Here is a 25,000-nt window from a genome sequence, read left to right as displayed (position 1 = left end):
TGTGTGTCGCAATCGAAGCTCATGTTTGATACTTCCGAGGACCGGGGATCGACAACAAGTGGGCTGACTTCTTCTTAAGCCAGGCTTGCACCACCAAGCGCCTCCACTCAATTCTATTGGCACAAAACGAGCGTGACTGATGCCTCAGGCTCCTTCCTTCACTAAAGAGCGGTGTAAAAAGGGGCTGGAGTGAGCCTTGGCCCTTGGTCTTAGCAGCCAGCATGGTCAAGATGGCTGCCCCCATGGTGGTCCCCATGCACAGAAATCTCATTATTGTCACACAGCAGTTATCTTGCACTTCCTGCAGTCAAATGGTTCTTTAGTCAGCAGTGTTTACCTTCTGCATGAGCTAGCGCAAATCATTTCCTTATTTTCCTTTCTCTCCAACTGTCTCAATGGGCGCAAATGACGTCAATCTCTTGTTACATGAGCTGTTCACAACAGTTCAGAAACAAACTCATACTGTGTTTTCTTTTAAGAGTGGATTGCTTTTTATTATTAATAATATTTTCATGATTATTCTGCAGTACTATATAGAGCACTCTTGAAATCCAGTGGGCTCAACACCAAAACGCCATTTTTTCCCCAGTGCTGTTTAGATTTTAATTACTTAGTCAAAGCGAAAGGCCACAGCAGCCTCTCTGTTGGTGTAGTGAATGCACAGAGGACCGATTGCACAGCACTTCAGTCTATGAGGCAACTCCGTGCAAAATTGATGTTTCCCTGGAGGGGTGTGACGGGATTGATTGTGTACACAATGATGAGGAAATAATCTTTTATGAAGCCGCTCTATAAGCAACTTAACTGACATTACGGCAAGTTTATGTTGTATTTTATACAGTAGGCTAGACTGTGTGGCTTTAATCTCTCTCTCTCTTTCTCTTTCTCTCTCTCTCTCTCTCTCTCTCTCTCTCTCTCTCTCTCTCTCTCTCTCTCTAGGAACTGCTAGCTAACGTGTCGGACATAGTGGATGGCATTTTGACAATGCACGACACAACGAAGGTAGCCATCAAATCATTTAGTGCGCGTGCGTGCGTGCGTGCGTGTGGACTTGAATGTGCATACAGTACAGTGGGCCGTGTGTGTGTGAGAGAGAGAGAGATCATTGTGGGTCACAACCTCTTTGTTGTCACATGCCATGAATCCTGTTTCTTCTTTGTGTATGAGTAATCTCTCAATGAGCTAAGACACTGTGCCATTACACCGGCGACTTGGATTCGATTCCGGCCCGAGGTTCTTTGCCGATCCCTCCCCATCTCTCTCTCCCCACTTGTTTCCTGTCACACTCTAAAACTGTCATATCTCAAATAAAGGCATAAAAAAGCCCCAAATATATCTTCAGAAAAGTGAATATATATTTGTTTTTGAAGTGATGTAATTGTTGTGTGCTGCTGCTGCTGCTGCAGGTGGGGCAGCTGACCCTGGAGGACTACCAGATCTGGAGTGTGAAGAGTGCCCTGGCCAACGAGTTCCTCAACCTGCTGTTTCAGGTGACCTCACGGCGCCCTTATCACAAGGCCACGCTATTTACTTTGAGGAATAACTTCAGCAGTGAACAAAATTGCATTCTCGCAGACACCCTACTGCACATACACATACAAAAAGTGGACAGAGATGAGCCGTTTTAGTAAAATAAATAACATACATGCTATTTTAGCTTACCTAAGGAACACGGTATATAATATAATGAAATCTGAAAAGGAATCTGAGTCAGAGTCAGATGCTAGCTTGCAACCTTCTGATCTTCAACACCAACACCGTAGCCACAAGCAGCTGGCTATAATTGGTTCCCCAGCAAGACATTATGAAATTGCCTAGAAGTATTCTACTGCAGATTTCCAGAATCCTTTTCAAAGGTGGCAGTTGAGAATGGCAACACCTGTTCTGGTTCTGGCTACTGACAGTTAGTATTGTGCAGTTAAAGCAGACTGCTGAGTCATTCTAGTGCTCATTTTTTTAAATTGCTGTTATTCAAAAACTATTAAGAGTTCACAGTCAGATCACAGTCAGATTCCAGACCTCTCCAACAACGTTTCAACCAACTTTATAGCTCTAATAGTTCAGTCAAAAAATGGACATCTTGAGAGCTATGCGCTGACCCGTTAACGACTTCTAAATGAATGGGAAAAATCCCATTGGGATTTTTAAACTGCTGTCATTCAAAAATGATTAAGAGTTGGCACATGACATTTTCACTGATTGGAGTCATATTCCAGACCTCTGCATCAAAGGTTCAACCAAGTTTATAGGTGAAAGTGTTGACGTTTTATGATTGAAAAACCTTTGTCACCCTCTGGTCTCTTAGTGCGTACGAACATTCCATCACAGCAGTCCACCATTGTTATGTATGGGGACCAAAAGTCACACAAAAACGAAAAAACGACAAGAGGTACGGACAGTCGGACACGCAAGACCATAACATAGCATCTCCAAACTGGTCGTTTTGGTGTTTGAACGTTGTCTCTATCTCAAAAGGCCTAGGAGGTTATATATTTTCAAATTTCCAGGTTTACACAAGATAAGCAAGCAAGCAATAAGCAAGCAATAAACAGGATTTAGATATTACAATAAGTGGCACTTGCTGGGGCAAGCCCACTTAATAATAATCATCATACATTCACCACCTGTTTTTGTATGCTTGTTCTACATTGAAATACCTGTCTTTCAAGTTATATGAGAGGTACATTTGACATTAAATGTACAGTGACATACACATATTATATTATATTATATTATATTATATTATATTATATTATATTATATTATATTATATTGTATTATATTATATTATATTATATTATATTATGATGCGCTTTCTCTTTCTTGTGAATGCTGCAGGTGTGCCACATAGTGCTTGGTCTGAGGCCAGCTACGCCAGAGGAGGAGGGCCAGATCATCAGGTACAGTAAGCCGCTTCTAAACACTCGTCTTACAGCGCTCATCCTCTCAATGCTGCTCAAGCTGCTGGGCAGCTGTGGCCCAGATGGAGTGGCTCATCCCATCACATACACTACCCAGCGAAGCACTTTGAACTGCATCTGTGTATGCCTTGCCTTGCAGTGTTTCACAGAGATCTAGCATTGTGTGGTGCGACACAGACAATTCGATCCAGTGCAAGTGTTCTATGTATACCTCCCATTGACATGTACTATATGTGTGGCTGTTGGTCAATTTATGGTGCTTGATTTTCATTCTGTGGTGCTGCGCCACACAATGTTTTTTTCACGGGAAAACCTGAGTACTGTACTCAGACCAGAACCACTTAATGTTTAGTTTCATTTCCCTCCAACAGTGACAGTGGCTGATCCATCAAGCTACTGTTTAGTGGGCTGGAGTCCTGCATCATTAGGCCTAGTATGGTAAATGAGCCAATGACGTTTTTGTAGTAGGAGACGTCAGGGTGTTGCCACCACAGCTAATGTAACTATGGTATGGATTAAATTATATTTTTTGTTTGGTTTTCAGCGCTATATCTAAGAAGCATATTCATCGCATGCACATTAAATATCAATATTAATTCATGTATGGGCATTAGCTGTGGTTGTACCACCTGACATCTGCTACTACTAAAGAAACGTCATTGACCCAAGTAGGTCTTGGATGGATTTGGTCATCCGATGTCATATGTTCTGTATGCAGGCTAGTGCTAGACAGTGCCCTCTGCTCAGTTAAATTTCCCTCCAGCAGTGATGGCTGGCTGCTGGTGCATCAGGCTAGAGTGGTCAAATCCCGTACCAGGAGGCAGAATGTGCCTTCAGGAGAATAAATGTGTAATGATCTGCATGCTCATTGATTGCTGAAGAGTTCCTGAGCAAGACATATAACCCTACATTGCTTTTGTTGAATGATAATGTATTCAACTCTAAGAATTGCTTTTTTTGTGGTAGTGTTTAATTTTATGTCTGAGTCACATGACCAGGTCAAACACACGGTCTTAGGTCAAACACATCAAAAAATCTCTATTTTTAGTTTTTATTTCTGTGTGAATACTCATGTGTTTGGCCATTTTAGTGCATGTGCTGTCCTCAAAAGCCCTTCTTTGGGATGGTCTGCATTTGTTGCATTCCTGAGAATAAGAAAGAGTTCTTCAGTCCAGATGGCCTCATTGCCTGCAAGTCTTTTGATGTGATTGTGAGAGAGAGAGAGAGAGAGAGAGAGAGAGAGAGAGAGAGAGAGAGAGAGCGCGAGAGAGAGAGGATAGAGAGAGAGAGAGAGAGAGAGAGAGAGAGAGAGAGAGAGAGAGAGAGAGAGAGAGAGAGAGTATTTGGTTGTCTTGAAGACCATGATTTAATTTAGTTACAAAATTGAATTCAGTACCAGAATACAGTATGTCACCATTTTGCACCGTGATGCAAAGCAAACAAACCCAGGTTTCTCGAGAGACAGGGGGACAGTCTTTGGGTTACAGTACTTGGGCAGTCATGGGTAAGCGGTTAGGGCGTCAGACTTGCATCCCAGAGGTTGCCGGTTCGACTCCCGACCCGCCAGGTTGGTGGGGGGAGTAATCAACCAGTGCTCTCCCCCATCCTCCTCCATGACTGAGGTACCCTGAGCATGGTACCGTCCCACCGCACTGCTCCCCATGGGGCGCCACTGAGGGCTGCCCCCTTGCACGGGTGAGGCATAAATGCAATTTCGTTGTGTGCAGTGTGCACTTGTGTGCTGTGGAGTGCTGTGTCACAATGACAATGGGAGTTGGAGTTTCCCAATGGGCTTTCTTTTACTTTCACTTTCACTTCACTTTCACTTGGCTGGCCGTCAACAACACCAGATTGTGTCTGCTGCTTCGATCCAGGGCTCCCTTGCCCCCTGAGCAAGGCACTTAACCTCACGTTGATCCTGGAGGTCTGTCCCTTTACTGTGTTTACTGTAAGTCGTTGTGGCTGAGGGCCCATGTTAAGTGCCATGTAATGCAATGCAATGACTGTGCTGTACTGGGCTGGGCTGGGCTGATGGAGTATGTGATATTCTGGGTTGGTGGGACCTACGTGTGTAGTATGTGGGGCAGCCATAGGCCTAATGGTTAGAGATGGTTGATCTTGGTATCGGAAGGTTGCAGGGTCGAATCCCTTAATTATCCATCACTGAAGTACCACATGAGCGAGCAAAGCATCTTAACCCCACATTGCTCCAGCACAGGGACTGTAAGCCATGCCAACCAGTGCCTAAATAACTGTGTCAGCTAAGTAATGTAGTGTAATGTAATGTAATATGTGCTGTGTTGGACTGATGGGGCCTGTGTTGTGCTGTGCTGATGGTGCCTGTGTTGTGCTGTGTTGTCCAGGGGCTGGCTGGAGAGGGAAAGCAGGCATGGGCTGAAGACGGGCCAGAACTGGTTCCTCATCTCCATGCAGTGGTGGCAGCAGTGGAAGGATTATGTCAAATACGTGAGTATCCCCATGATGTTTGTCTTTTCACATTCAGGTGTGGTGTTGGGTCACTTGCTCTCTTTTTTGTTTCTTTTCCCCTCTTTCATACATTTTAAATTGGAAAGTGGCAGCCATGGCTCAGTGGTTAGAGTGCTGGCCTTTAGATCAGAGTGTTGCAGGTTCAAATTCCACCCTTACCAGCACGTTCATCAGTGGCTGAAGTGCCCTTGAGCAAGGCACTTAACCTCACATTGCTCCAGGGAGTGTAACCAATACCCTGGACCTAAAATAACTGTAAGTCACTTTGGATAAAGAAGCATCAGCTAAGTGTGATTTAATGTAATGTAATGTAATGTAATGTAATGTAATGTAATGTTTTCATTTTACTACACTTATTTGGAACTAGGGCCTATGCATGCCTCCATCTCTGTCTCCCTTGTTCTTTATCTAGTTAAATGCATCCGTCTCCAACTTCCTTTGAAATTTTAACTCATGGGGTGTGACCGATGTGCTGTTTAAATGTCAGCTTAATGTATCATATTCAGCTCAAAGGACCCCCCACTGCTGTTTTGATGGGGTTTTTTGTGGGGGGTTTTGTGTTTCGTTGCTGTTCTGTTTTGTCTTTTGATGATTATGATTTTGCTCTTTATCTACCGGTAGATAGACAGATGTCTGGGAATCCATTGATTTCAAATAAGATACAGTTATTTTACTTAATTAATCATCCGTAATGTTTTTATTTACAGCCTTTATGGCACAGCACCCATTACGCCATCCAAAAAATACAGTATTTTCCTTTATTGTCGCTTGTCATATTTCCGCTTTTCACCGTGAGGTTGGGGCAGGACAGGGTGCTGTGAGGAAACCAGTTGCCAGGAATGTCATTTCAAGGGCTATTAGTCTCTGGAATTCAATGTTGATGGTCACAGTAATACATTTCAAACTTGTCCCACAACTTGCACATCAGTCTGCAAGCAAGTTGTTTAGGTCACAACTATTTCTTATAGAGAAATTGATTTAATGTATAAGCTCTACATTTATCTCTACAATACTACACAGCAACTGGCAAGTGAGCTGTGTTTTTACACATCCACTGAAGTAAATATTGCAATGAATTGCAATATTATATGTATTGCAATTTATTGTGAAAGTATCGCATCGTGGCATGTGTATTGTGATGGGCGTCGAATCGTGAAGCCCTTGCCAATACCCACCCCTAGTTTCAAACCAAATATGTTGAAGCTTCCGATCCATACAAAGCTCCAGACATTGGGCCCATGCAAGTGCTCATGGGGGAAAACATGGGTAACACTTTACTTGACGTCGGCTTCATAGGTATGACAAGACAGTGTCACAACAGTGCTGTAATGCAGTCGTGGATGTGTCATAAACATTATGTCCATGTTACGAACATTTTATGACTGTTGCCATTAAGTGACATTCAGTTATGGTTAAAGACATCCCTAACAATGTCAACTTTTCATGACCATAAAACGTTTATGGCATTGACATAATGTTTATGACTTGTCCATGGCTGTGTCACCACTATTGTGTGACACTATGACACTATTATGTCACTGTCATGTCATGCGTATGATGCTGGTGTCAAGTCAAGTGTAACCAAAGCATGTCTGTGGTGTGCTGTGTCTCTCAGCAAAGATGTGGGAAGTTCATTTCATTTCTTTCTCCCCCCACAACCCATCTCCATCCTCCCTGTGTTGTTCTTGTTCTGGGCAGGACAACAAGTCCATTGTGGTGGAGCAGCCCTCCATCAGCCTGGGTGCTGGGAGGAGAAGCAGCCCCCAGTCCAGTGCTGGCGTGGAGCCCGCCCCCCTGCCCTCGCGAGCGGGTTACACCAACGGCAGCGGAGGGGTGGTGCGGTCCTCCAGCTCCTCTGACGACAAGTCCTCGGACATCTCCAGTGCGTCGGAGGCAGTGGAAAGCCCCAGCACCGGTGAGTGGGTGGTGGGGATTGGGAAGCGTTAGCTAGCTGAGAACAGTCTTGGTGCTGGTTCCCATAACTGATGTTGAACTGGATGATATTTTCACACTGAAATCTTAAAGCAGAGCGTTTGGGCCCCGGCCATGGCTCAAACGGTTAGGGCACTGACTGTTACACCAGGGACTCCAGTTCCAGCCCGAGGTCATTTCCGCTTCTTTCCCATCTCTCTCTGTCACTCACTTCTTGTCACCATCTCACACTTTCCTTTCAAATAAAATAAAATCACCTAAAAAACATACTATGTATATAAATCTGATTACAAACATTATAAACATACCATATAAATATAAACCTGAAATGGTGAACAGTGATAGCCTTTTTTAGTGGCAAAGCGTTGCTATGGGACGTTATGGGCATATGTAATGCCATGAATGTGGACCATTCCCGTAACTAAATGGTACAGGAGCTCTTATACCAGGCTTGGTCATCTGGAAACAGCTTGAGGCAGCTTTGACCTCGTAGACCTCCAGCCTTTAGTTTCAATTGACCTCCATCCTGACCTTGAATGCCCTTGTATGCCCTAGAATGCCCATGCCTTGCAACAGACATGGTTTCCCAGATTCTGATCAAACAGACTCCACAGAGTAGAGTTACTCAGATTGACTTTTGTTATAGATAAGCGAGTGGGAGAGCAAGATGGGGGCAAGTACCCTCTGGCCCTAATCAAACCCCAACCTTCAGTTTCAACTGACCTTTAGTTTCATCATGACCCTGTATGCCCTAGCGTGCCCATGTATGCCTGGCAGCAGACATGTTTTGCACAGTTTCAGAGAAAACAAATTGCACACAGTAGAGTTATTCTCTTTTGATTTGAGAGAGAGAGGGGGGGGCAATTGTGGCAGAGAAAGCAATTGTGACAGAGAGAAAAAATGTGTGTGTGATTGAATACTATACTACACAATTTTCATTGTACGGATCTGGACCTTCTGATTGTTGTTGTTTTCATATTTGAGATGAAGGAGTTTAAAGTCATTAAGCCCAAAGTCATTAAGGCCGCTAAGTTTAAGTGCCCACAGTACTTTTTCTCAGTGTCTCCCTGGAGAGCAATCACTACTCCCCAAAGAAATGCCTGAGTCATCACAATTTGAGCGTGTGAAATGTGCTCTCCTTTGAAGCCGGACAGCTACTGTCATCGCTGTCAGATGTGATAAGTGGTCACGGGGTAAGGTGACTTGTACTTGTACTTGGAGATTGAAGACCATGTCAAAGGTGAAATGCCTACAGGCTCAGAATAGAAATTCAGTTACCTACATCTCATCACTTATGGCTCCTCGGATACTACTACTACATGTTAATATTTGTTTATGAAGATTCATCCAGGTCATGTTTATCCAAACAGTTTAGCCGTGAGCAACTGGACCTCTTTGAGTTTTGAAGAGAGAATTCGTCCATGTTTTGTTTATTATAGACTGCTAGCATCTAATGTCGTCAAGGTCCTTGTTTGAATACTGTAAGTGTAGTCATCCAATAACACTGACATGGATTCTAACCTGGATGAATGACAACCTTCAGAGAGACACTGTGTCATTTCTATTATTCTAACTCCTGTCCTTGACCTGTGCTTGTGGCCTCACTAGGGCTGTAACGATACACTCAACTCACGATTCGATTTGTATCACGATTCATGACGTACGGTTCGATACACCCCACAATTTCACATTTGCATACATTATAAAATTTATGAATAAAAATTATGATAGTTAATAGCTAGAATGGGTTACAAGAGGCTACTAATAATTTTAGAAAGTTTCTATATAATAATGATGATTCTTGGAAGCACTATCACTTCATATCATGTGGTTGTTTTCTGGGCTGATGGGTATCAAAACGTTAAAAGGGCGTATCACGATACTGCCTCCTTGTATCGCGATTCAGTATCGTGACTCTGTGTATCACGATTTCTCGATTCGATACAATATCGTTACAGCCCTAGGCCTCATGCTTCGATCACACCCCGCCTCCTTAAAGAAAACAATTCAGTTTCCCCACTGTTAGCCTAGCCACAACAACATTTGGGGAGCGTTTACCCATTCAACATCCCGATTGCAAGAGAGAAAATGACCTTTGAAATTGCGCTTTTGCAAGATATTGATTTAAACGTACGTCTTCACAACGCCCCAAGCACAAGAGAGGACGGGAGTTAGGATAATGGAAAGAACCCAATGCCTACTTCCTGGGTGCATCCCAATATGTGACCTTGCCTCCTCCACTTGTGCTTGTCTCCTCGCCCCGCCTCCTGGCCCCTCCTCCGTGGAGAAAACGATAAAGTTTCCCAGCTGTCAGCCTCGCCACAACAACTTTTGAGGGACTGTTTTTCATTCACCATCCCAATTGCAAACGAGAAAAAGACTCTACAATTGAGCTTTTGCAAGATATTGAAATATAATGCTGTTGTCAGTGATGTCATCATGACGAGAAGCAAGTGGAGGAGGCAAGTGGAGGAGGCAAGGTCGCATATTAAGATGCACTCCCTGTCTGATGCCACTCACTGTGTAATGTCGTTTCCTGTCTGACGTCACTTCCTGTCTGCTGTCCCCCCCTCAGGCCTGATCCCTCACATGAGTTCGTCGGCGACGGAGCTGTGCTTCGCGCGGCAGCACAACGCCTCGGACAACAACAACCAGTGCTTCTCCAGCTCCACCTCCAATGGCCACCTGCCCTCCCCCCTCACCACACAGAGACCCGCCGCCATAGACAACCAGCCACTCGTCCTCACAGACCCTGTGAAGGTGTGTGTGTATGTGTGTGTGGGTGGGTGTGTGGGTTTCCTGCGTGCGTGTGTGTCTGTCTGTGTCTGCATGTGTTCACATTTGTGCGTTCATGCACGCATGTGTATGTGTGTGCTTCTGTGTGCATTAGGGATGCAAATTATCGATTAATTCATTAATCATTAGTTGATGGTCTTCTTACGATTAATTGATAAGCGGCGTTTCCCCCCCGAAATCTTTTTCACATTTAAATTAATTCTATTTCAATTCTTTAATCCAACGGTGATTTAAATATTCACACTATTCACACCCCTCTTCACACACACTCTTCACATGCCCATTTCACCTGGGTCTCTTGACAGTTGAATTGTCGATCAATCTAGATTGCGATAATGTTTTTTAATCGATTAACGCATTAATCGAGTAAAGTCGATTAATCGATTAATCATTTGCATCCCTAGTGTGCATGCATGTTTGTGCATGCATGAGAGAGAGAGAGAAAGAGAGATATAGAGAGCCATACAGGTGTTCCACTATTCATCTGTCTAAATGGTATGTAAGCTTGATGACCATTTTGAGCTTCACATAAACATATCTTGGCCACCACCGTACTATCAACATGGTCCTAATTTGCCTAGTCATGCTTAGCTGACAAACTCTGTCCAGTAAACATTTTTGCATCCCTTTGTAGAGATAAGCAAAACTGGTTCTTGGCTGCAGTCATAAAAACTTTCAACCCATTCTGGACAACCGTTTCTGGCACACTTGCAGCAAAGATGTATCAGACATATTTGGCAGAGTCAAGGTGTAAGCAAGCAGCTCATTCAGATTCTGAGTCAAATGCTCAGAGAGTGAGGATCGGCGAATGTGCGTGCGTGTGTGTGTGCGGGCAGCCGGATAGCTCTTGGCCCAGTGGAGTATTGCAGAGGCGAGCGCCGGTTTATTTTGGTACCCGTCAGAGAGTTGTCAAAGCGCTTTCAGCCGGGGCCGGCTCTGATTCTCGCCACACACCTCCGCACTGACGCAGCATACACTACTCTCTATCTCTACTCTCTCTTCTCTCTCTCTATCTCTCTCTCTCTCTCTCTCTCTCTCTCTCTCTCTCTCTCTCTGTACGTCTATTTTGCATGTCTTCTCTCCCTCTCAATCACCATTTCAGTTTACTCTACTTCCCTCTTTTCTGCTCTCCTCTTTTCCCTCTTCTCTTCCTTCTATATCATGATTTTTCCTCTTTCATCTATCGCTATCGCTATTCTTATTTTCATCTGTCAGTCTCTCTCTCTCTCTCTCACTCTCACTCTCACTCTCACTCTCACTCTCACTCTCTCTCACTCTCACTCTCACTCTCACTCTCACTCTCACTCTCTCTCTCTCACTTTGTCTGTCTACAGTGGACAGGTAGTGTGCTGCTCTTGTCAGAGTTATCTCCAAAGACCCAGAGGGAGTGCAGTGCATTAGGTCAGGCTTTATCATTGACATCTGAGAAAGCCAAAGTGATGAGTTTGACTTTGTCCCCTCTGCCCCCTCTCCACCTCCACCTCCACCTCCACCTCCACCCCCTTTCACTCTATCTGGCTACCTGCCCGCCTTCCTCTCCTCTCTCAACGTGTACACTGTCCTTTCCCTCTCTCTTTCTCTCTTCCTCTCCGGCCATTTCTCATTTATCTCTCCCGACACACATTTCATCTCTATCCTTCGCTGTATCTCTCTCCTTCCCTGTCCATCCCTATTTTTTTCCCCTTCCGATACGCATTCTTTCCATATCTCTCTTGTCATCTTTTATTTCTCTCTCCCTCTTTGTCCGCCTCTCTTTCTTGTCCCACTCGTTTTGTTTCTGTCCTGACAAACATTTCGTTTGTCCATCCTGTCCTCCTTAACCCATTCTCATCGCTTTCTCTCTCTCTCTCTCTCTCTCTCTCTCTCTCTCTCTCTCTCCTCCATCTTCCCCTCATCTTCTCTGTCAGGCTCCGACGTTAACGATGGAGGGCGGGCGTCTGAAGCGTTCTCCACCCCTGGCAGTGGGCCGGGACTTTGAGACGGTGCCAGAGCCGGTGTGGAGGGCACTCTACCACTGGTACGGTGCCAACCTCAGCCTGCCACGACCGGTACGTCTGACACACACACACACACACACACACACACACACACACACACACACACACACACACACACACACACACACACACACACACACACACACACACACACACACACAGGCGAAACCATCATAAACAGCATATCATGTACACAACTCACCATCTCCCACACACACATAAAGATGCATGTTCTCCAGAAACGACCTACGCTACCCGAGAAGCCGAGGTCGCAGAGGAAGTTTGGCCATAAATTTGCCGTATTCGCTGCTCTGGACGTGACATTGACATGTTTGATTTAGCTAATCACATAACGGCGCTGGCTCTTCAGCCTGGGACATTCAGAGATTGGAACATTCCAATTGGTATTCACCGAACCGTGTCATAGCTCATCACCATAATATTAGCTTGACTGTAATCGCTGAAATTTGCTATGGTCGCTCAGGTTGCTTCACTCCCGGCGAATTCACTTTGATTGCTTTATTTGCCGACCCTTCGTACAGAAATAATGACTTCCATCGCTCAGGTAGAGTAGGTCGCTCTTCAGTTTTCTAGTTTACCAATCTCTCTCTCTCTCTCTCTCTCTCTCTCTCTCTCTCTCTCTCTCTCTCTCTCTCTCTCTCTCTCTCTCTCTCTCTCTCTCTCTACTCTGTCTACTCGCTCTTCACTCTCTTGCAAATACAGACCCAACCTTCCATATGCACACTCACACAGAATATCTCACTGGCACCATACCTACTTGATCACGACGCAGCCATTAAACCTTTTTACGAGAGGCAGTGTTGCTTTTAGCAGCACCCAGTGCACCATACACCATATCTCACACCTCCTCTCTACGGATGGGATGGCAGGATCTTCTGGCTCGCGGTGAAGTGCTATTGGCCCCCCCAGTCGGAGCTAATTAAAGCCCAGGCGACAGCCCATTAGCCCTGTGGATTCATAACATGGGATGTGCCAGCAGGTACTGCCAGCCAGGCCTGCCGACGGTCGGGGAGAAGCGGCTGATTTGGCCCAGGCCCAGGGAGAAGGTGGGGCCTAGAATTGGGCTCCCTTTGTATGCATTGAAAGGAAAAGGGCCCTTACCGGTGATTGTTGCCCTGGGTCTGGCTAAAGCAATCAGCTGACCCTGACTGTAGACCAGTGGTTCCTAACCTTTTTTGAGCAAGCCCCCTTGAATTCATAAGCCTCCCAACCTCCTCCATCCACACACACACACATGCTCACACACACACACACGCACACACGCACACACGCACGCACACACACACCCTAAAATAAGCCTGCCAGCAGTCTTCTTGGTATTAAAAAGAAATAAGTTAGATTAATGCCCCCCACCCCAGATGAAAGTTGTAATTGCAAAATAACAGCATTGGTATGTCAAATACCCCAGTGACTTCCATTCCACCTTACTAGTAATGTGCGTTCACTGATGTATTTTTAAGTTTTTTTTTTCCTGCAAGGATATTTCCTAAGAACAACAATTTGCATGTGGTTGGAAGGTGTCACTGATGTGTCTATTACTACTATTACAGATAGCATATTTGTAGTTGTGACTCTGTTATCATGTCAAACCTGTGTCTAGCTACTTCACTGAATTGCACAGCCTCTAAGTCACATTTGACCCACATTCTAGCTTTAGTCTTTAGACAGAAAAACAGCATTGTCACGGCACAGTAACAAGTGATCAATTGATCTGGTGCTTTGTGAATGAGTCATCTATTTTTTTTGTGAATGAGTCATCATTGATCTTTTTTGTGAACAAAGATCCTGAGAGCATTTGCCTGTGAGATGCTACTGTTCATTGCTATCACAGATTACAAGTAGTCTGTTTATTATACAATTCTGACTTATCATCTGAAGCATGTGTCTATGGAATTGTGAATTGTCAAAATTCAATATTTGTATGCTTTAGTCTTTGGGCACATCACACACACACTGCAATTCTCAGTCCTTGGGCCTACCCAACTGGTTAGTCATCTCATCTGTTTCTTGGTTTATTCCCACCGCTGTGTTATCCTTTTTATTCATCAACGATTAAGCTTATGCATCTCCTTCGTTTGCAAAGTAAAAATTAAATTCTAGCACATTATACCGTATCCTTAAGGCACAGTGTAACAATTCACTGTAGGACCAGCTGGACCACGCACTCTACCACAAAGGTCAAGGTCATCACGCACACGTGTACACACACACACACACACACACACACACACACACACACACACACACACACACACACACACACACACACACACACACACACACACACACACACACACACACGTGCGCGCACATACACAGACCTCACACACACAGACATTTATATTTTTATATTTACAAACCCCAACTCCGATGAAGTTGGGACGTTTGGTAAACAGTGAATAAAATCAAAATGCTATCATTTTCAAAACATTCAATCTATTCATTAGATGGAGAATAGTGAAAAGACAACATATTAAGTGTTAAAACCGAGAAAAAATATTGTTTTGGGGGACATATGTACTCATTTCTAATTTGATAAATCCAACACGTCTCAAAAGAGTTGGGACGGGGATCAGTGAAATTTAGTAAACATCCAAATAAGATAAAACAACAAAGAAGAACATTTCAAAATGAATTGTACTGACGGACAATATAGGTGTCCAGGTATAAGATCATCACAGAGAGGCTGAGTCACTCAGAATTAAAGATGCAATTACCATAGTTATTACATACATTTTTGAATTCCCTTTGATTTACCACGATTGAGTGTATATAAGACATATTTTTGTTAATAAAATCATTGTATAGGTTCATGACATCATGAAATATATATTGGCTGTAGTCTCACTCTAGCACTCCAGGTTTTAGAGCTATTGAAAATTGACCATATTAAGAATGCTTAATGCATGAAAATGATACAGGGGTGTAACATTCTCCTAAGCACCTGAGCTCACTTGAAATAGACCCAGAAGACATGGGAAACTGTCCTTTGCTTACAGAAATCAGCAGAAGTTGTAGAAGTCCATTCTTTTTGACAATAATAGAGCATTGCACATCCTGTGCTACAGTGAAAATGGACCATCCAACTTGTGTTAGTGCTAGCTTCAAAAGTCAGCCTCCATGATGACATGCGGGTGCAGTAGTGCATTGGTTAAGATGTTCTCACTCATCTGTAGAGTTAAATACAGTGCTGAATGGTATAAATGGGTTTTAAACAGCATGAAAAGCCACTCACGCATTATATTTTGAAGGGAGATCTTCGATTACTGCCACATAGTAAGGTCAAATTGCATTCTCTACTATGTTTTAACAGTTTGGCTCGATCATAAGGACCAGCAGGTGATAAAATGGTGGGTTTTTGGTCAAGACCTGTCACACTGTAAGCACTACGGAAAGGAAAACATTGCAAAACATGACAAGGAATACACCCACCATTTAAGCTGGTGAAACATGTCCAAGATAGGAATTAACACTGTTTTTAATATAAAATCATCTCATCGGTTAATGTATTTAACTGTTAAGTGTTGTCTTTTGTTTTGTTTTTAGTCTTCCTCGACATTTGCTGCCATTTATTGTCCCCGTCCCAACTCTTTTGAGACGTGTTGGATTTATCAAATTAGAAATGAGTACATACTGTATGTCCCCCAAAACAATATTTTTTCTCGGTTTTAACACTTAATATGTTGTCTTTTCACTATTCTCCATCTAATGAATAGATTGAATGTTTTGAAAATGATAACATTTTGATTTTATTCACTGTTTACCAAACGTCCCAACTTCATCGGAGTTGGGGTTTGTATTTCTGTAAATTCTGACATGCTTAGATCCTTAAATTACTCAAGGACACAGTTCCCTTCCATAGGTCCTCCCTGCAGGTGATCCAGCGCACCAACAGTTTACATTACATTCATGTTATTTTTGGCACACTTTTTCCCCCCAAAGCGACTTACAAAAGATGACATGCTTAATCAGCAGCATGCATGTGAGTACACAGAGATAACAAGGTCACTGCAATAGGGTTGCAGGTCCACCCCCTAATGGAATAGAGAGAGAAAGAGAGGGAGGGATCAGGAAATGACCTTGGGGGCGGAATCGAACCCGTGTTCACGACGTAACAGTACAGTGCCTTAGCCATTTCAGCCATGGTTAAGGCCTGAGTAGGATTGGTGTAGCGTCTGAATCATTGATTCTTCCTTCAACTCCACAGGCGGCCCAGCACATCATCTTTACACACAATCTTTAAGCAGTGTGCTGTGTTTTCTGAGTGTTCAGCTTTTAACTTCTGAATGATCGATTCTTCCATCCTTGACCTCCACAGGTGATCCAGCACAGCAAGACGGGGCAGCCCGAGCTGGAGCTCTTCCCCCGCTACCTGCTCTTCCTGCGGCAGCAGCCGGCCACGCGCACCCCCCAGTCCAACATCTGGGTCAACATGGGTATGACCAGCCTGCGCATGTTCCCCGAGCACATACCCCGAGGTAACGTAAGCCGGCAGCAAGAAAGGGAGAGGAGAGGAGAGGTGTGGCCCAAGGGCAAACCACCACCCACTAACTACGTACCTGCCTCTCTCTCGCTACCTCTCATCCATCTGTTCTACCACCTCCTCCAAATCCTGCTACTTCTTTCTATTTGTCATAATCTCCCCATTCCCCAAAAATGCCCAGATCCCCTAATCATCTAAAAGGACAGAGAGGAGGACGGCTCCTCCATCATGCCTTGATGATGTTCATCTCTTTCACCTGCTCCTACTGCGGACTTCCACTACTCAACCCTTTGTCTTAATCTTCCTGTTCCCTGCTAAAATGCGACTCCTACGACTCCTAATCATCTAAATCATTAAACAATATCCATAATCAAAAATTCCAAAATCAAACAAGCAACCTGCTGCTGTTTCGGCTTAGGGGAAACCTACTTGCTCATGCTTCTGATGCACGCACGCGCACGCACGCACACGCACACACACACGCACACAAGCGCACACACACACACGTGGTGGCCATTTATGTCCACAGCAGTGCCTCTGCTCTGTTCTCCTTGTCTCTCCTGACCTGACTTCCCCCCATCGCTGTCATCTTGTCAGCGGCCATCATTGTTGTGTCGTGTTGACATGTATGCACAGAGGTCATACTGTACGTGTTGTGTTGTATTGTATTGTATTGAACCACTAAAGCGAATTTGAACTGGTACTGTAGAACGAGGAAATGATGAGAGATACACTGTATGGTACTGTAAGTCGCTTTGGACAAAAGACAAAAGCAATTGGTGTGTGTGTGTGTGTGTGTGTGCCAGTGTGTGTGTGTGTTCAAAGATTGCATTGTATTAAAGGACCAGTTCAGTCAATTTCAACATAACATGCAGTTGTAATGCCTACACTACCCTGGACTTGTCAGTACCTGAGATTTTTTTTTCTTCTTCTTCAGTCTTTTCCGAGATCCTGGTCATTGTAATTGGGGCATCGCTTTGTTTACATTTTAAAAAAAACATTTGGTAACACTTTTTTTTTGGTGTACATCTATTAGCATTAATACATACAATATTAATGCCTGTGTAAGTAACTTGTAAGGCATGTACTAAGCAAAATAAGCCGAGGATTGAACGTACACTTGTCAATGTCGGTGGGTTGGTGAGATGTCATTTTTATCATGTACCACTGAGTTTTAATTGTAAAAAAAACCCAAAATAAATGCAGAACATTAGAATAATAGTTTGAAGCGAAACTAAACTATTATTTTGTGATAATTAAGTTAATGTTTGAGAACATTAGCTTCAAGCAGTGCAGTGCATGATGGGTACGCAATCTAGGCCAACAGACAACCTACCCAGCTCCGAGCCGTCCTTAGCTCCGAGCCGTCCTTAGCTCCTCCCCTCACTTGTGCAATTTAGTTGCTATCCAAACAATTTGCCATGTATGTAACAACAGAAATATTATCATTGCTGCATTGGCCATGCATTGCATTTCTGACTAAGGGCTTACCCATCATGCACTGCACTTCTTGGAGCTAAGTTTCTCAAACATTAACTTATTTATCACAAAGGAATAGCTTAGTTTCGCTTCCAAACTATTACTCATTGTTATATGCTGCATTTATTGTAGGGTTTTTACTATTAAAACTTGGTGTATGAAAAAATGACATCTCACCACCCCACCGTCATTGAGAAGTTTACGTCCAATCCTTGCTATATAATGCTTCCTATTCAGCATGAACTCACTGAGGGCCAGAAGTGAGAGTTACATATGTGATAGACTGATACAGTATCGAAAAGTTCTTACACTTTGCTTCCCGAGGGGGCTGGGTAGAGTGGGGGCCCTAGGTAGTGCGGGCCCTAGGTAATGCGGGGGCCCTAAGCCATCTGCGCTGAGCAATGCATCACTTTAGAATAGGGACCCATATTCCACATCTGTTTTCACAATGTTCAGGGTTTGTTCACACAGTGTACCAGGAGCTTATACACATTGTATTCTGGCCCTTACTGCTTACTCATAAATAGAAATCTAGGTCTACTAGGTCCTTACTGAGGTTATATTGGTAAGAAATCCCTTATTGTGCATGAACAAGACATTTGCGAATAAATGTCTAACAACTGTCTGATTTTGCTTAGTACATGCCTTACAAGTTACTTACACAAGCATTAATATTGTATGTATAAGTGCTAATAAATGTATCCCTAAAATAAAGTGTTACCAAACATTTTTATTTATTCCGAAAAACATCCAAATGATTATACAAAATCAGCAGACAACTAGCAAACAGCGGTACTTTTTGAGAAAATATTTGGAGTAGGCCTATGTTAATTTTGTTTTAAATGTAAACAAAAACTGCCCCCATTAGAATAGCTCTTATCTCGGAAAGGGCTGAGCCGAAAAATGTGGCATCATTGGGTACTGACATATCAAGGGTAGCATGAGCAATACAACAGCATATTGAAATTGACTGAACTGGTCCTTTAGCTGACGCTTTGGTCCAAAGCCACTTACAGATACTACAGGGTATTGGTTACAGTCTCCGGAGCAGTGTAGGAATATGTAGCTTTGCTCACGATCACTTCAGCCACGTAGGGAGGAAAGAAGTGGTAAGGGGTAAAGTGGGCATTGAACCTGCAACCCTGTGATTCCAACTCTCTAGCCATCACACCACAGCTACTTCAGACGTGCTCATCATTAGGCTCCCCTTCATTTGGATTCAACATAGTTGCTGTCTCCATCTCCCCTTCCATCAGAGCTTTTGGAAATTGAGAAGTTAGCTCGCTTGCCTGATCTAGCCTCGTTGGTTGTGATTCACAAGTGGCAATTGCGAACCATGCCAAATATGTCCTGTCATGCCCAGACACGTTTGGTTTGGTCAAAATGTCATATGAGTTCAGACAAGTTGAGCAATGTCCAATGCATGACGGACACTACGATATATTGATCCGAGACCTGAGAAAAGCCCAGTTCTAGATAAGAGACCTAGAACGGGATTTGCTCTCAGGGACGGTAGCCCCAGCCTTAGACCTGGAAGTCAACCAATCAAGCTCAGAGTATGAGCACATATAAAGACTGCAGGTCAAGCAAGATCTTCAGATCGTCACGGCGATCTCAGAGGCGAACAGAGGGGTTTTCTTCAAAAACACCTGAACTGTTGGAGTTCACTCGCTGAGCCTTTGGAACACAAACGTAAGATTTACTTTTTTTAACTCTGATGAAGATGTGTTAACATCGGCACTACTCTAAATGAAAGGTCAATTCAGGCTTCCACATCTCAGATGCTCTGGTGACTCTCCTTCCTGCTTCGGAACAGAAATGGCACCAGGGTAGGCAAGGGGCCTGTTGGTGTATGGAAACGGGTGGATAAGAATGGTCAGTCTACAGCTGACCATCTCCACCTTTTTACATTAGATTACATGACAACGCATTTGGCAGACTTTTTAAAACAAAGTGACTTACAATTGAGGACATAATCATAGCCGATATCATCAGTAAAAACAAAGTGCACAGGAAATATACAGAACAACCATTGCAGAAGCTAAGTAGGTTTTTTTTTTGTAGGTACATTAACACCGTTAAGTTTAGAACAAACACACACATACACAGTTGAGTGTATGTGTCTGCCTGTGCCGCTGCCTGTGGGTGACTCTCTGGTCATGAAAAGTGGAAGAGGGGGGGGTTGGGGGGTGTCACTGCAGGTATGTCCCCTTCGGTTGGAGATACAGTATATAGAAAACGGGCACGGCACTGTGAACATAAATGGACAATCTTTATTTTGCCCCTCGCTCAATGGGGGTGAACTTGATGTGCCTTCCCTTTTCTCTCAGCTTCGTCTCTTCTTTGGACTCAAGAATCAAGAATTACCCAGCTGCACTGGTGGTTGGCCGGCCGTAGACACTGATATCAAATATTTGTGCTCAGATCATCCTCCTCACTACCCGCATTAATTTCCAAACTTGTGATCTTTCTTGCTGCTGCTCTTACAACTAATCCTTGGCTTAAAATGCCGTTAAATCCTGGTATTTTCTGGTTTCCCTTTGAGCTTTGGAGTAATGGAAAATGTTAAGTTTACTTTTGGTTTTGTTGTGCTTTGAGTAGACATGTAGATGTAATACATACTGTTTATTCTGAGAAGAGGTCACTGCTAGAGTAGAGAAGTAGTAGAATAGTAAATGGCTGAATATTTAGTGTTAAGTAGTGCAGTAGAGCACTGGTTCCCAACCTTTTTCTTGAGGGACCCATATTTTTACCATTGTAAACTTTGCTGAAGGTGTTTACGTCACAAACACTCTTGTGATGACTGACTAACTTATTTATTTATCTGTTAAAGTGATACTGTACCATTTTTGGAAATAAGCTCATATTACACCTTCCCTTAAGTTAAATGATCGAGTTTGACCTTTCTCCTGTATTTCCTGCCGTTCTCTGAGTATGGCAGTGCAAATTTTACCTCCAAGCTAGCAATTAACATTGAGTCCTATGAGACCAGCTGGCAGCTATTTCTACAAGACTCACGAGCCCCAGTGGACGTTTAGCGAACCCTTTGGTGGGTCCTGACTCCCAAGTTGGGAACCACTGCTTTAGAGCAGTGTGGTAGTTGTGTGTTAGTGTTGAAACAACTTGTAATGCATCCACCGGATATAGTATTTGTTGCATCACTTTTCGATAAGACACAGGGCAGCTTTTTGAGCAATGTTTCTGGGCAAAAATACTGTAAGAGGTCGGTTGGACTGTTTTTCGCCATAACAATTTCATCAAGAAAACTTGGATCAGCAGCAAACACATTTTCTTAATCGTTCCACCAGAAAAGAAGGAGCCAATCATGTTGCCTGGCAACATTGCTCAAAAAATTGCCCTGTGTATCATTAGTAGTAGAGTACTGTAGTAATTGTGTGTTGTTAGGTGAAGCAAATGATCATCCTCTCTATATACTGTCTGTTGTATCACTTTCTTCTCCAAAGAGGGGCATGGTAAATGTTTTTGTATATTCCATCCTCCCTCTGTTCTTCCCTCCATCTCTCCTTTCCTCCCCATCTTCCTTTCTCCATCCCTTCATCCCTTGTTTAACTCCCTGTAGGTAACATGCCCTCTCCCAGTGCGCCCCTAAAGCGAGTGCTGGCTTACACGGGCTGCTTCAGCTGTATGGGCACCATCAAGGACATCCACGAGTACCTGTCACAGCGCCTGCGCATCAAGGTCGAGGACATGAGGCTCTGGCTCTACAACAGTGAGGTGAGTGGCAGACGGCTGAGCCTTAAAGGTGCACTGTGTTATATTTTTAGCAGTTTCTTTCCAGAATTCATGCTGCCCATTCACAAATGTTACCTTTCTAATGCTACACTTTCCATGAGCAGCGTAGTTGCAATACCTACTCTGGCCACCGTCCTACACAGTGCACATTCAACACAGTGCTTCTCAAGCTTCGTCCTCCTCATAAGCCTGCTAACGCCTCCTTCACCTCATCATAAGCCTGCTAACACCCCCCTTAGTAGTAAAACAATAGAATATTGCCCCCCAGTTGACTGAGCACAACTCAGTCTTTCAGGGTCTCCAAAACGTATAGTTGTAAGTAGCTGTCTTCTCCTTTTGAAACTTGGAAAAAAGAAAGGCAGTTGTATGCAGCTGTCCTTTTGTTTTATTTGAATTTGGCATTCATTGCACTCCGATTTCTCCAATAAAACCAGGAAGACAATCATTTTGGTGATACAACCCATTGATATATCTCAGTTCTCTGTGGTGTGTACTTTAGTGCCCTGGGAAACCTGAATACCCCTCCTCTCATCCCGCTGTAGTGACTGTGTTGCTTGGCAGTCGCATATGTATAGTCAGTAGCACATTAATTGTATTTATATATTTTTAAATTATCTTGATGTTAATGACTTGATTTCCTGTGGTGCCTCTTCAAAAGCAGAAGGTCACTTACCAAAGACCAAGATATGGGGAAAGGTTTTTTTAGACATGAAATGCCTGGGTGAAAAAAGGTCGTTTCTCAGAAGTCTAGATTTTTTTTTGTATGCTTCTACCATATGCTGTTGAAAAATATAATCGCCATGTGGGACTGAATTGAGGGAGTGATATTTTAATTAAAACCAGGAGATCTGTAAGCCCAAGCACAAAGCCACTCTAATGGTAGTCCTTCAGCTGCCCTCAATGTGCAGGTCTGATAAGGCACAGATCTGCCATTGTGTAAATTGGGGGCATCGAAGGTTTTGAAGGCAAAATACCAAAAAAAAATCTCATTCTGTAGAAAAAGGTGTTTTTTTTCTAATGAGAAGGCTGGAGGTTTTTTTTAAATCTGATTCCTCTGAATAGCGATTTTGATGAGAAACTGCTAAACAGCGTGTCTGCGTGAATGCAAATTAAACATCTAATCATTCTACACAATAAGACGTTGCTTCTTAGACAGCCTAAACAGCCTGAATATGTTTTTTCTTCATGTGTTTCCCTCAGAATTACCTCACACTCTTGGATGATGAGGACCACACACTAGAAAGCTTGAAGATTCAGGACGAGCAGCACTTAGTCATTGAAGGTTTGCCTGTCACTCACACTGTTACTATCATTGTTATTACAGTCACCAATCATCTTTTAATTAAAGCTTTATCTCCAGTCAACTTGCATGGCTTTGACAGTAATGTAGCAAATCTAGCATAAAATAATAAGAATGGATGGTTTTTAAACTTGTTCTTTTTTTAGAGTGAGAAACTACAGGAAATGAGTGGATAACAGTAGAATAATCTCTATTTCATTACATTTAGCTGACGTGTGACGGAGGTCATCTTGCACCTGTTCACCCCCCTCGGGGATCGAACGTGCAACCTCGTCAACTACAACGGTTCGGCAATGGGAGACACAGTACGATACCGCTGGGCCAAGAGACTAGTCTCTCGGCCCAACGGCACGAGACTGTATGAGGCTATCGGAGGGAGGTTTACCAACGTTCCACGCCAACTCTGTGCTAGTTAGCCTCCGTTACACTCTCCCCCTTAAACCTCACTCCCATCCGGGTCACGGCACCACTGTGACGGAGGTCATCTTGCACCTGTTCACCCCCCTCGGGGATCGAACGTGCAACCTCGTCAACTACAACGGTTCGGCAATGGGAGACACAGTACGATACCGCTGGGCCAAGAGACTAGTCTCTCGGCCCAACGGCACGAGACTGTATCAGGCTATCGGAGGGAGGTTTACCAACGTTCCACGCCAACTCTGTGCTAGTTATCCTCCGTTACAGACGCTTTTTATCCAAAGCGACTTAGAGTTATTTATTTATATATTTAAGTACAGGGTATTGGTTACAGTCCTGGATCAATATGAGGTTAGGTGCCTTGCTCAAGGGCACCTCCGCCATAGAGTGAGATGGGGAGTGGAAGGGATTCAAACCTGCAACCCTCTGATCTAAAGTCCATCGTCTTGACCATTTGGCCACGGCTGCCCCATAATCTCTCTCCTCTTTTTCCCCCTTCCAGTTCGAAACAAAGACATGAGCTGGCCAGAGGAAATGTCATTCATTGCCAACAGCAGCAAAATCGACCGCCACAAAGGTAATCACCCTCCAGGATATTTCACCACCACAGTATTGAGGAAGTAGTAGTAGACCTAGTACCATTACACCACACCCTCCTTGTAGACCTATTTACACCACACCCTCCCTGTTACCCACCACTGGCCCAAATATGACCCAAAGTTAATCTAAAAACACTCTTTTCTTACACCACTACCATTACCATTAGTAGTGGTAGTAGTAGTAGTAGGAGGAGGAGGAGTAGGAGGAGTAGTAGACCTAGTACCATTACTACACACCATCCCTGTTACCCACTGCACAAATTGAATCTAAAAATGACTTTCTTTACATACACTCTTCTTTCACCGCTACCACCTGTCAATCATTAACTGCTGGCAGCAGAAGGTATGCCAATCCTTTAACCCTTCTGACCTTTAGTGCAATTAGTGAAAATGAGCTTTTATGGTAGCTGGAGGTAAATTACAGTACCGTAGATGGACCTATTTTTGTAGATGGAAGATTATTAAGATGCCATTTTAGCACTGTGATAAGATATGTATGACATGTATGAAGTGTTTAAATGTGTATGTCGCCTTTAATAAGTGGCTTTCTTTGGATAAAATTGTTATAAGTGTAGCATACTGTATTTCAGGGATTCATAGCTAGAGCTATTATTGTAGATGAGGGGTTATTAGGCTCTTACTTCAGTGCTGTGACAGATGTGCTAAGGTATGGGTGAAGTATTACTATGTGTACGTCCTCTCCAATAAGTTGCTTTGGATACAACCGATATACTGTAGATGCAGCATGATCTAGTTCAGTGATTCAAAAGTAGACATGACCTTAAATGACTGGTGGTTCACCAATGTTGCACAGT

The 25,000-nt window shown here is 43.6% G+C and overlaps 1 protein-coding gene across 2 annotated transcripts in view; it reads left to right on the top strand.

Annotated features, from left to right (window-relative positions):
• usp32 (ubiquitin specific peptidase 32) overlaps positions 1-25,000 on the top strand; it is a 117,482-nt gene that overhangs the window by 66,317 nt on the left and 26,165 nt on the right. For both annotated transcript variants that reach the window (XM_063204842.1, XM_063204843.1), the window contains 11 exons: positions 940-1,002; positions 1,407-1,490; positions 2,839-2,900; positions 5,285-5,387; positions 7,107-7,323; positions 9,916-10,100; positions 12,044-12,184; positions 16,473-16,632; positions 21,697-21,851; positions 23,070-23,151; positions 24,089-24,163. In XM_063204842.1, the coding sequence (XP_063060912.1) occupies positions 940-1,002; positions 1,407-1,490; positions 2,839-2,900; positions 5,285-5,387; positions 7,107-7,323; positions 9,916-10,100; positions 12,044-12,184; positions 16,473-16,632; positions 21,697-21,851; positions 23,070-23,151; positions 24,089-24,163 (1,327 nt within the window). The remainder of the gene's footprint in view (positions 1-939; positions 1,003-1,406; positions 1,491-2,838; positions 2,901-5,284; positions 5,388-7,106; positions 7,324-9,915; positions 10,101-12,043; positions 12,185-16,472; positions 16,633-21,696; positions 21,852-23,069; positions 23,152-24,088; positions 24,164-25,000) is intronic.

The sequence above is a fragment of the Engraulis encrasicolus genome, chromosome 8 (genome assembly GCF_034702125.1).
Source record: "Engraulis encrasicolus isolate BLACKSEA-1 chromosome 8, IST_EnEncr_1.0, whole genome shotgun sequence".
Taxonomy (NCBI): Eukaryota; Metazoa; Chordata; class Actinopteri; order Clupeiformes; family Engraulidae; genus Engraulis; species Engraulis encrasicolus.
This window is presented reverse-complemented; position numbering and strand designations above follow the sequence as displayed.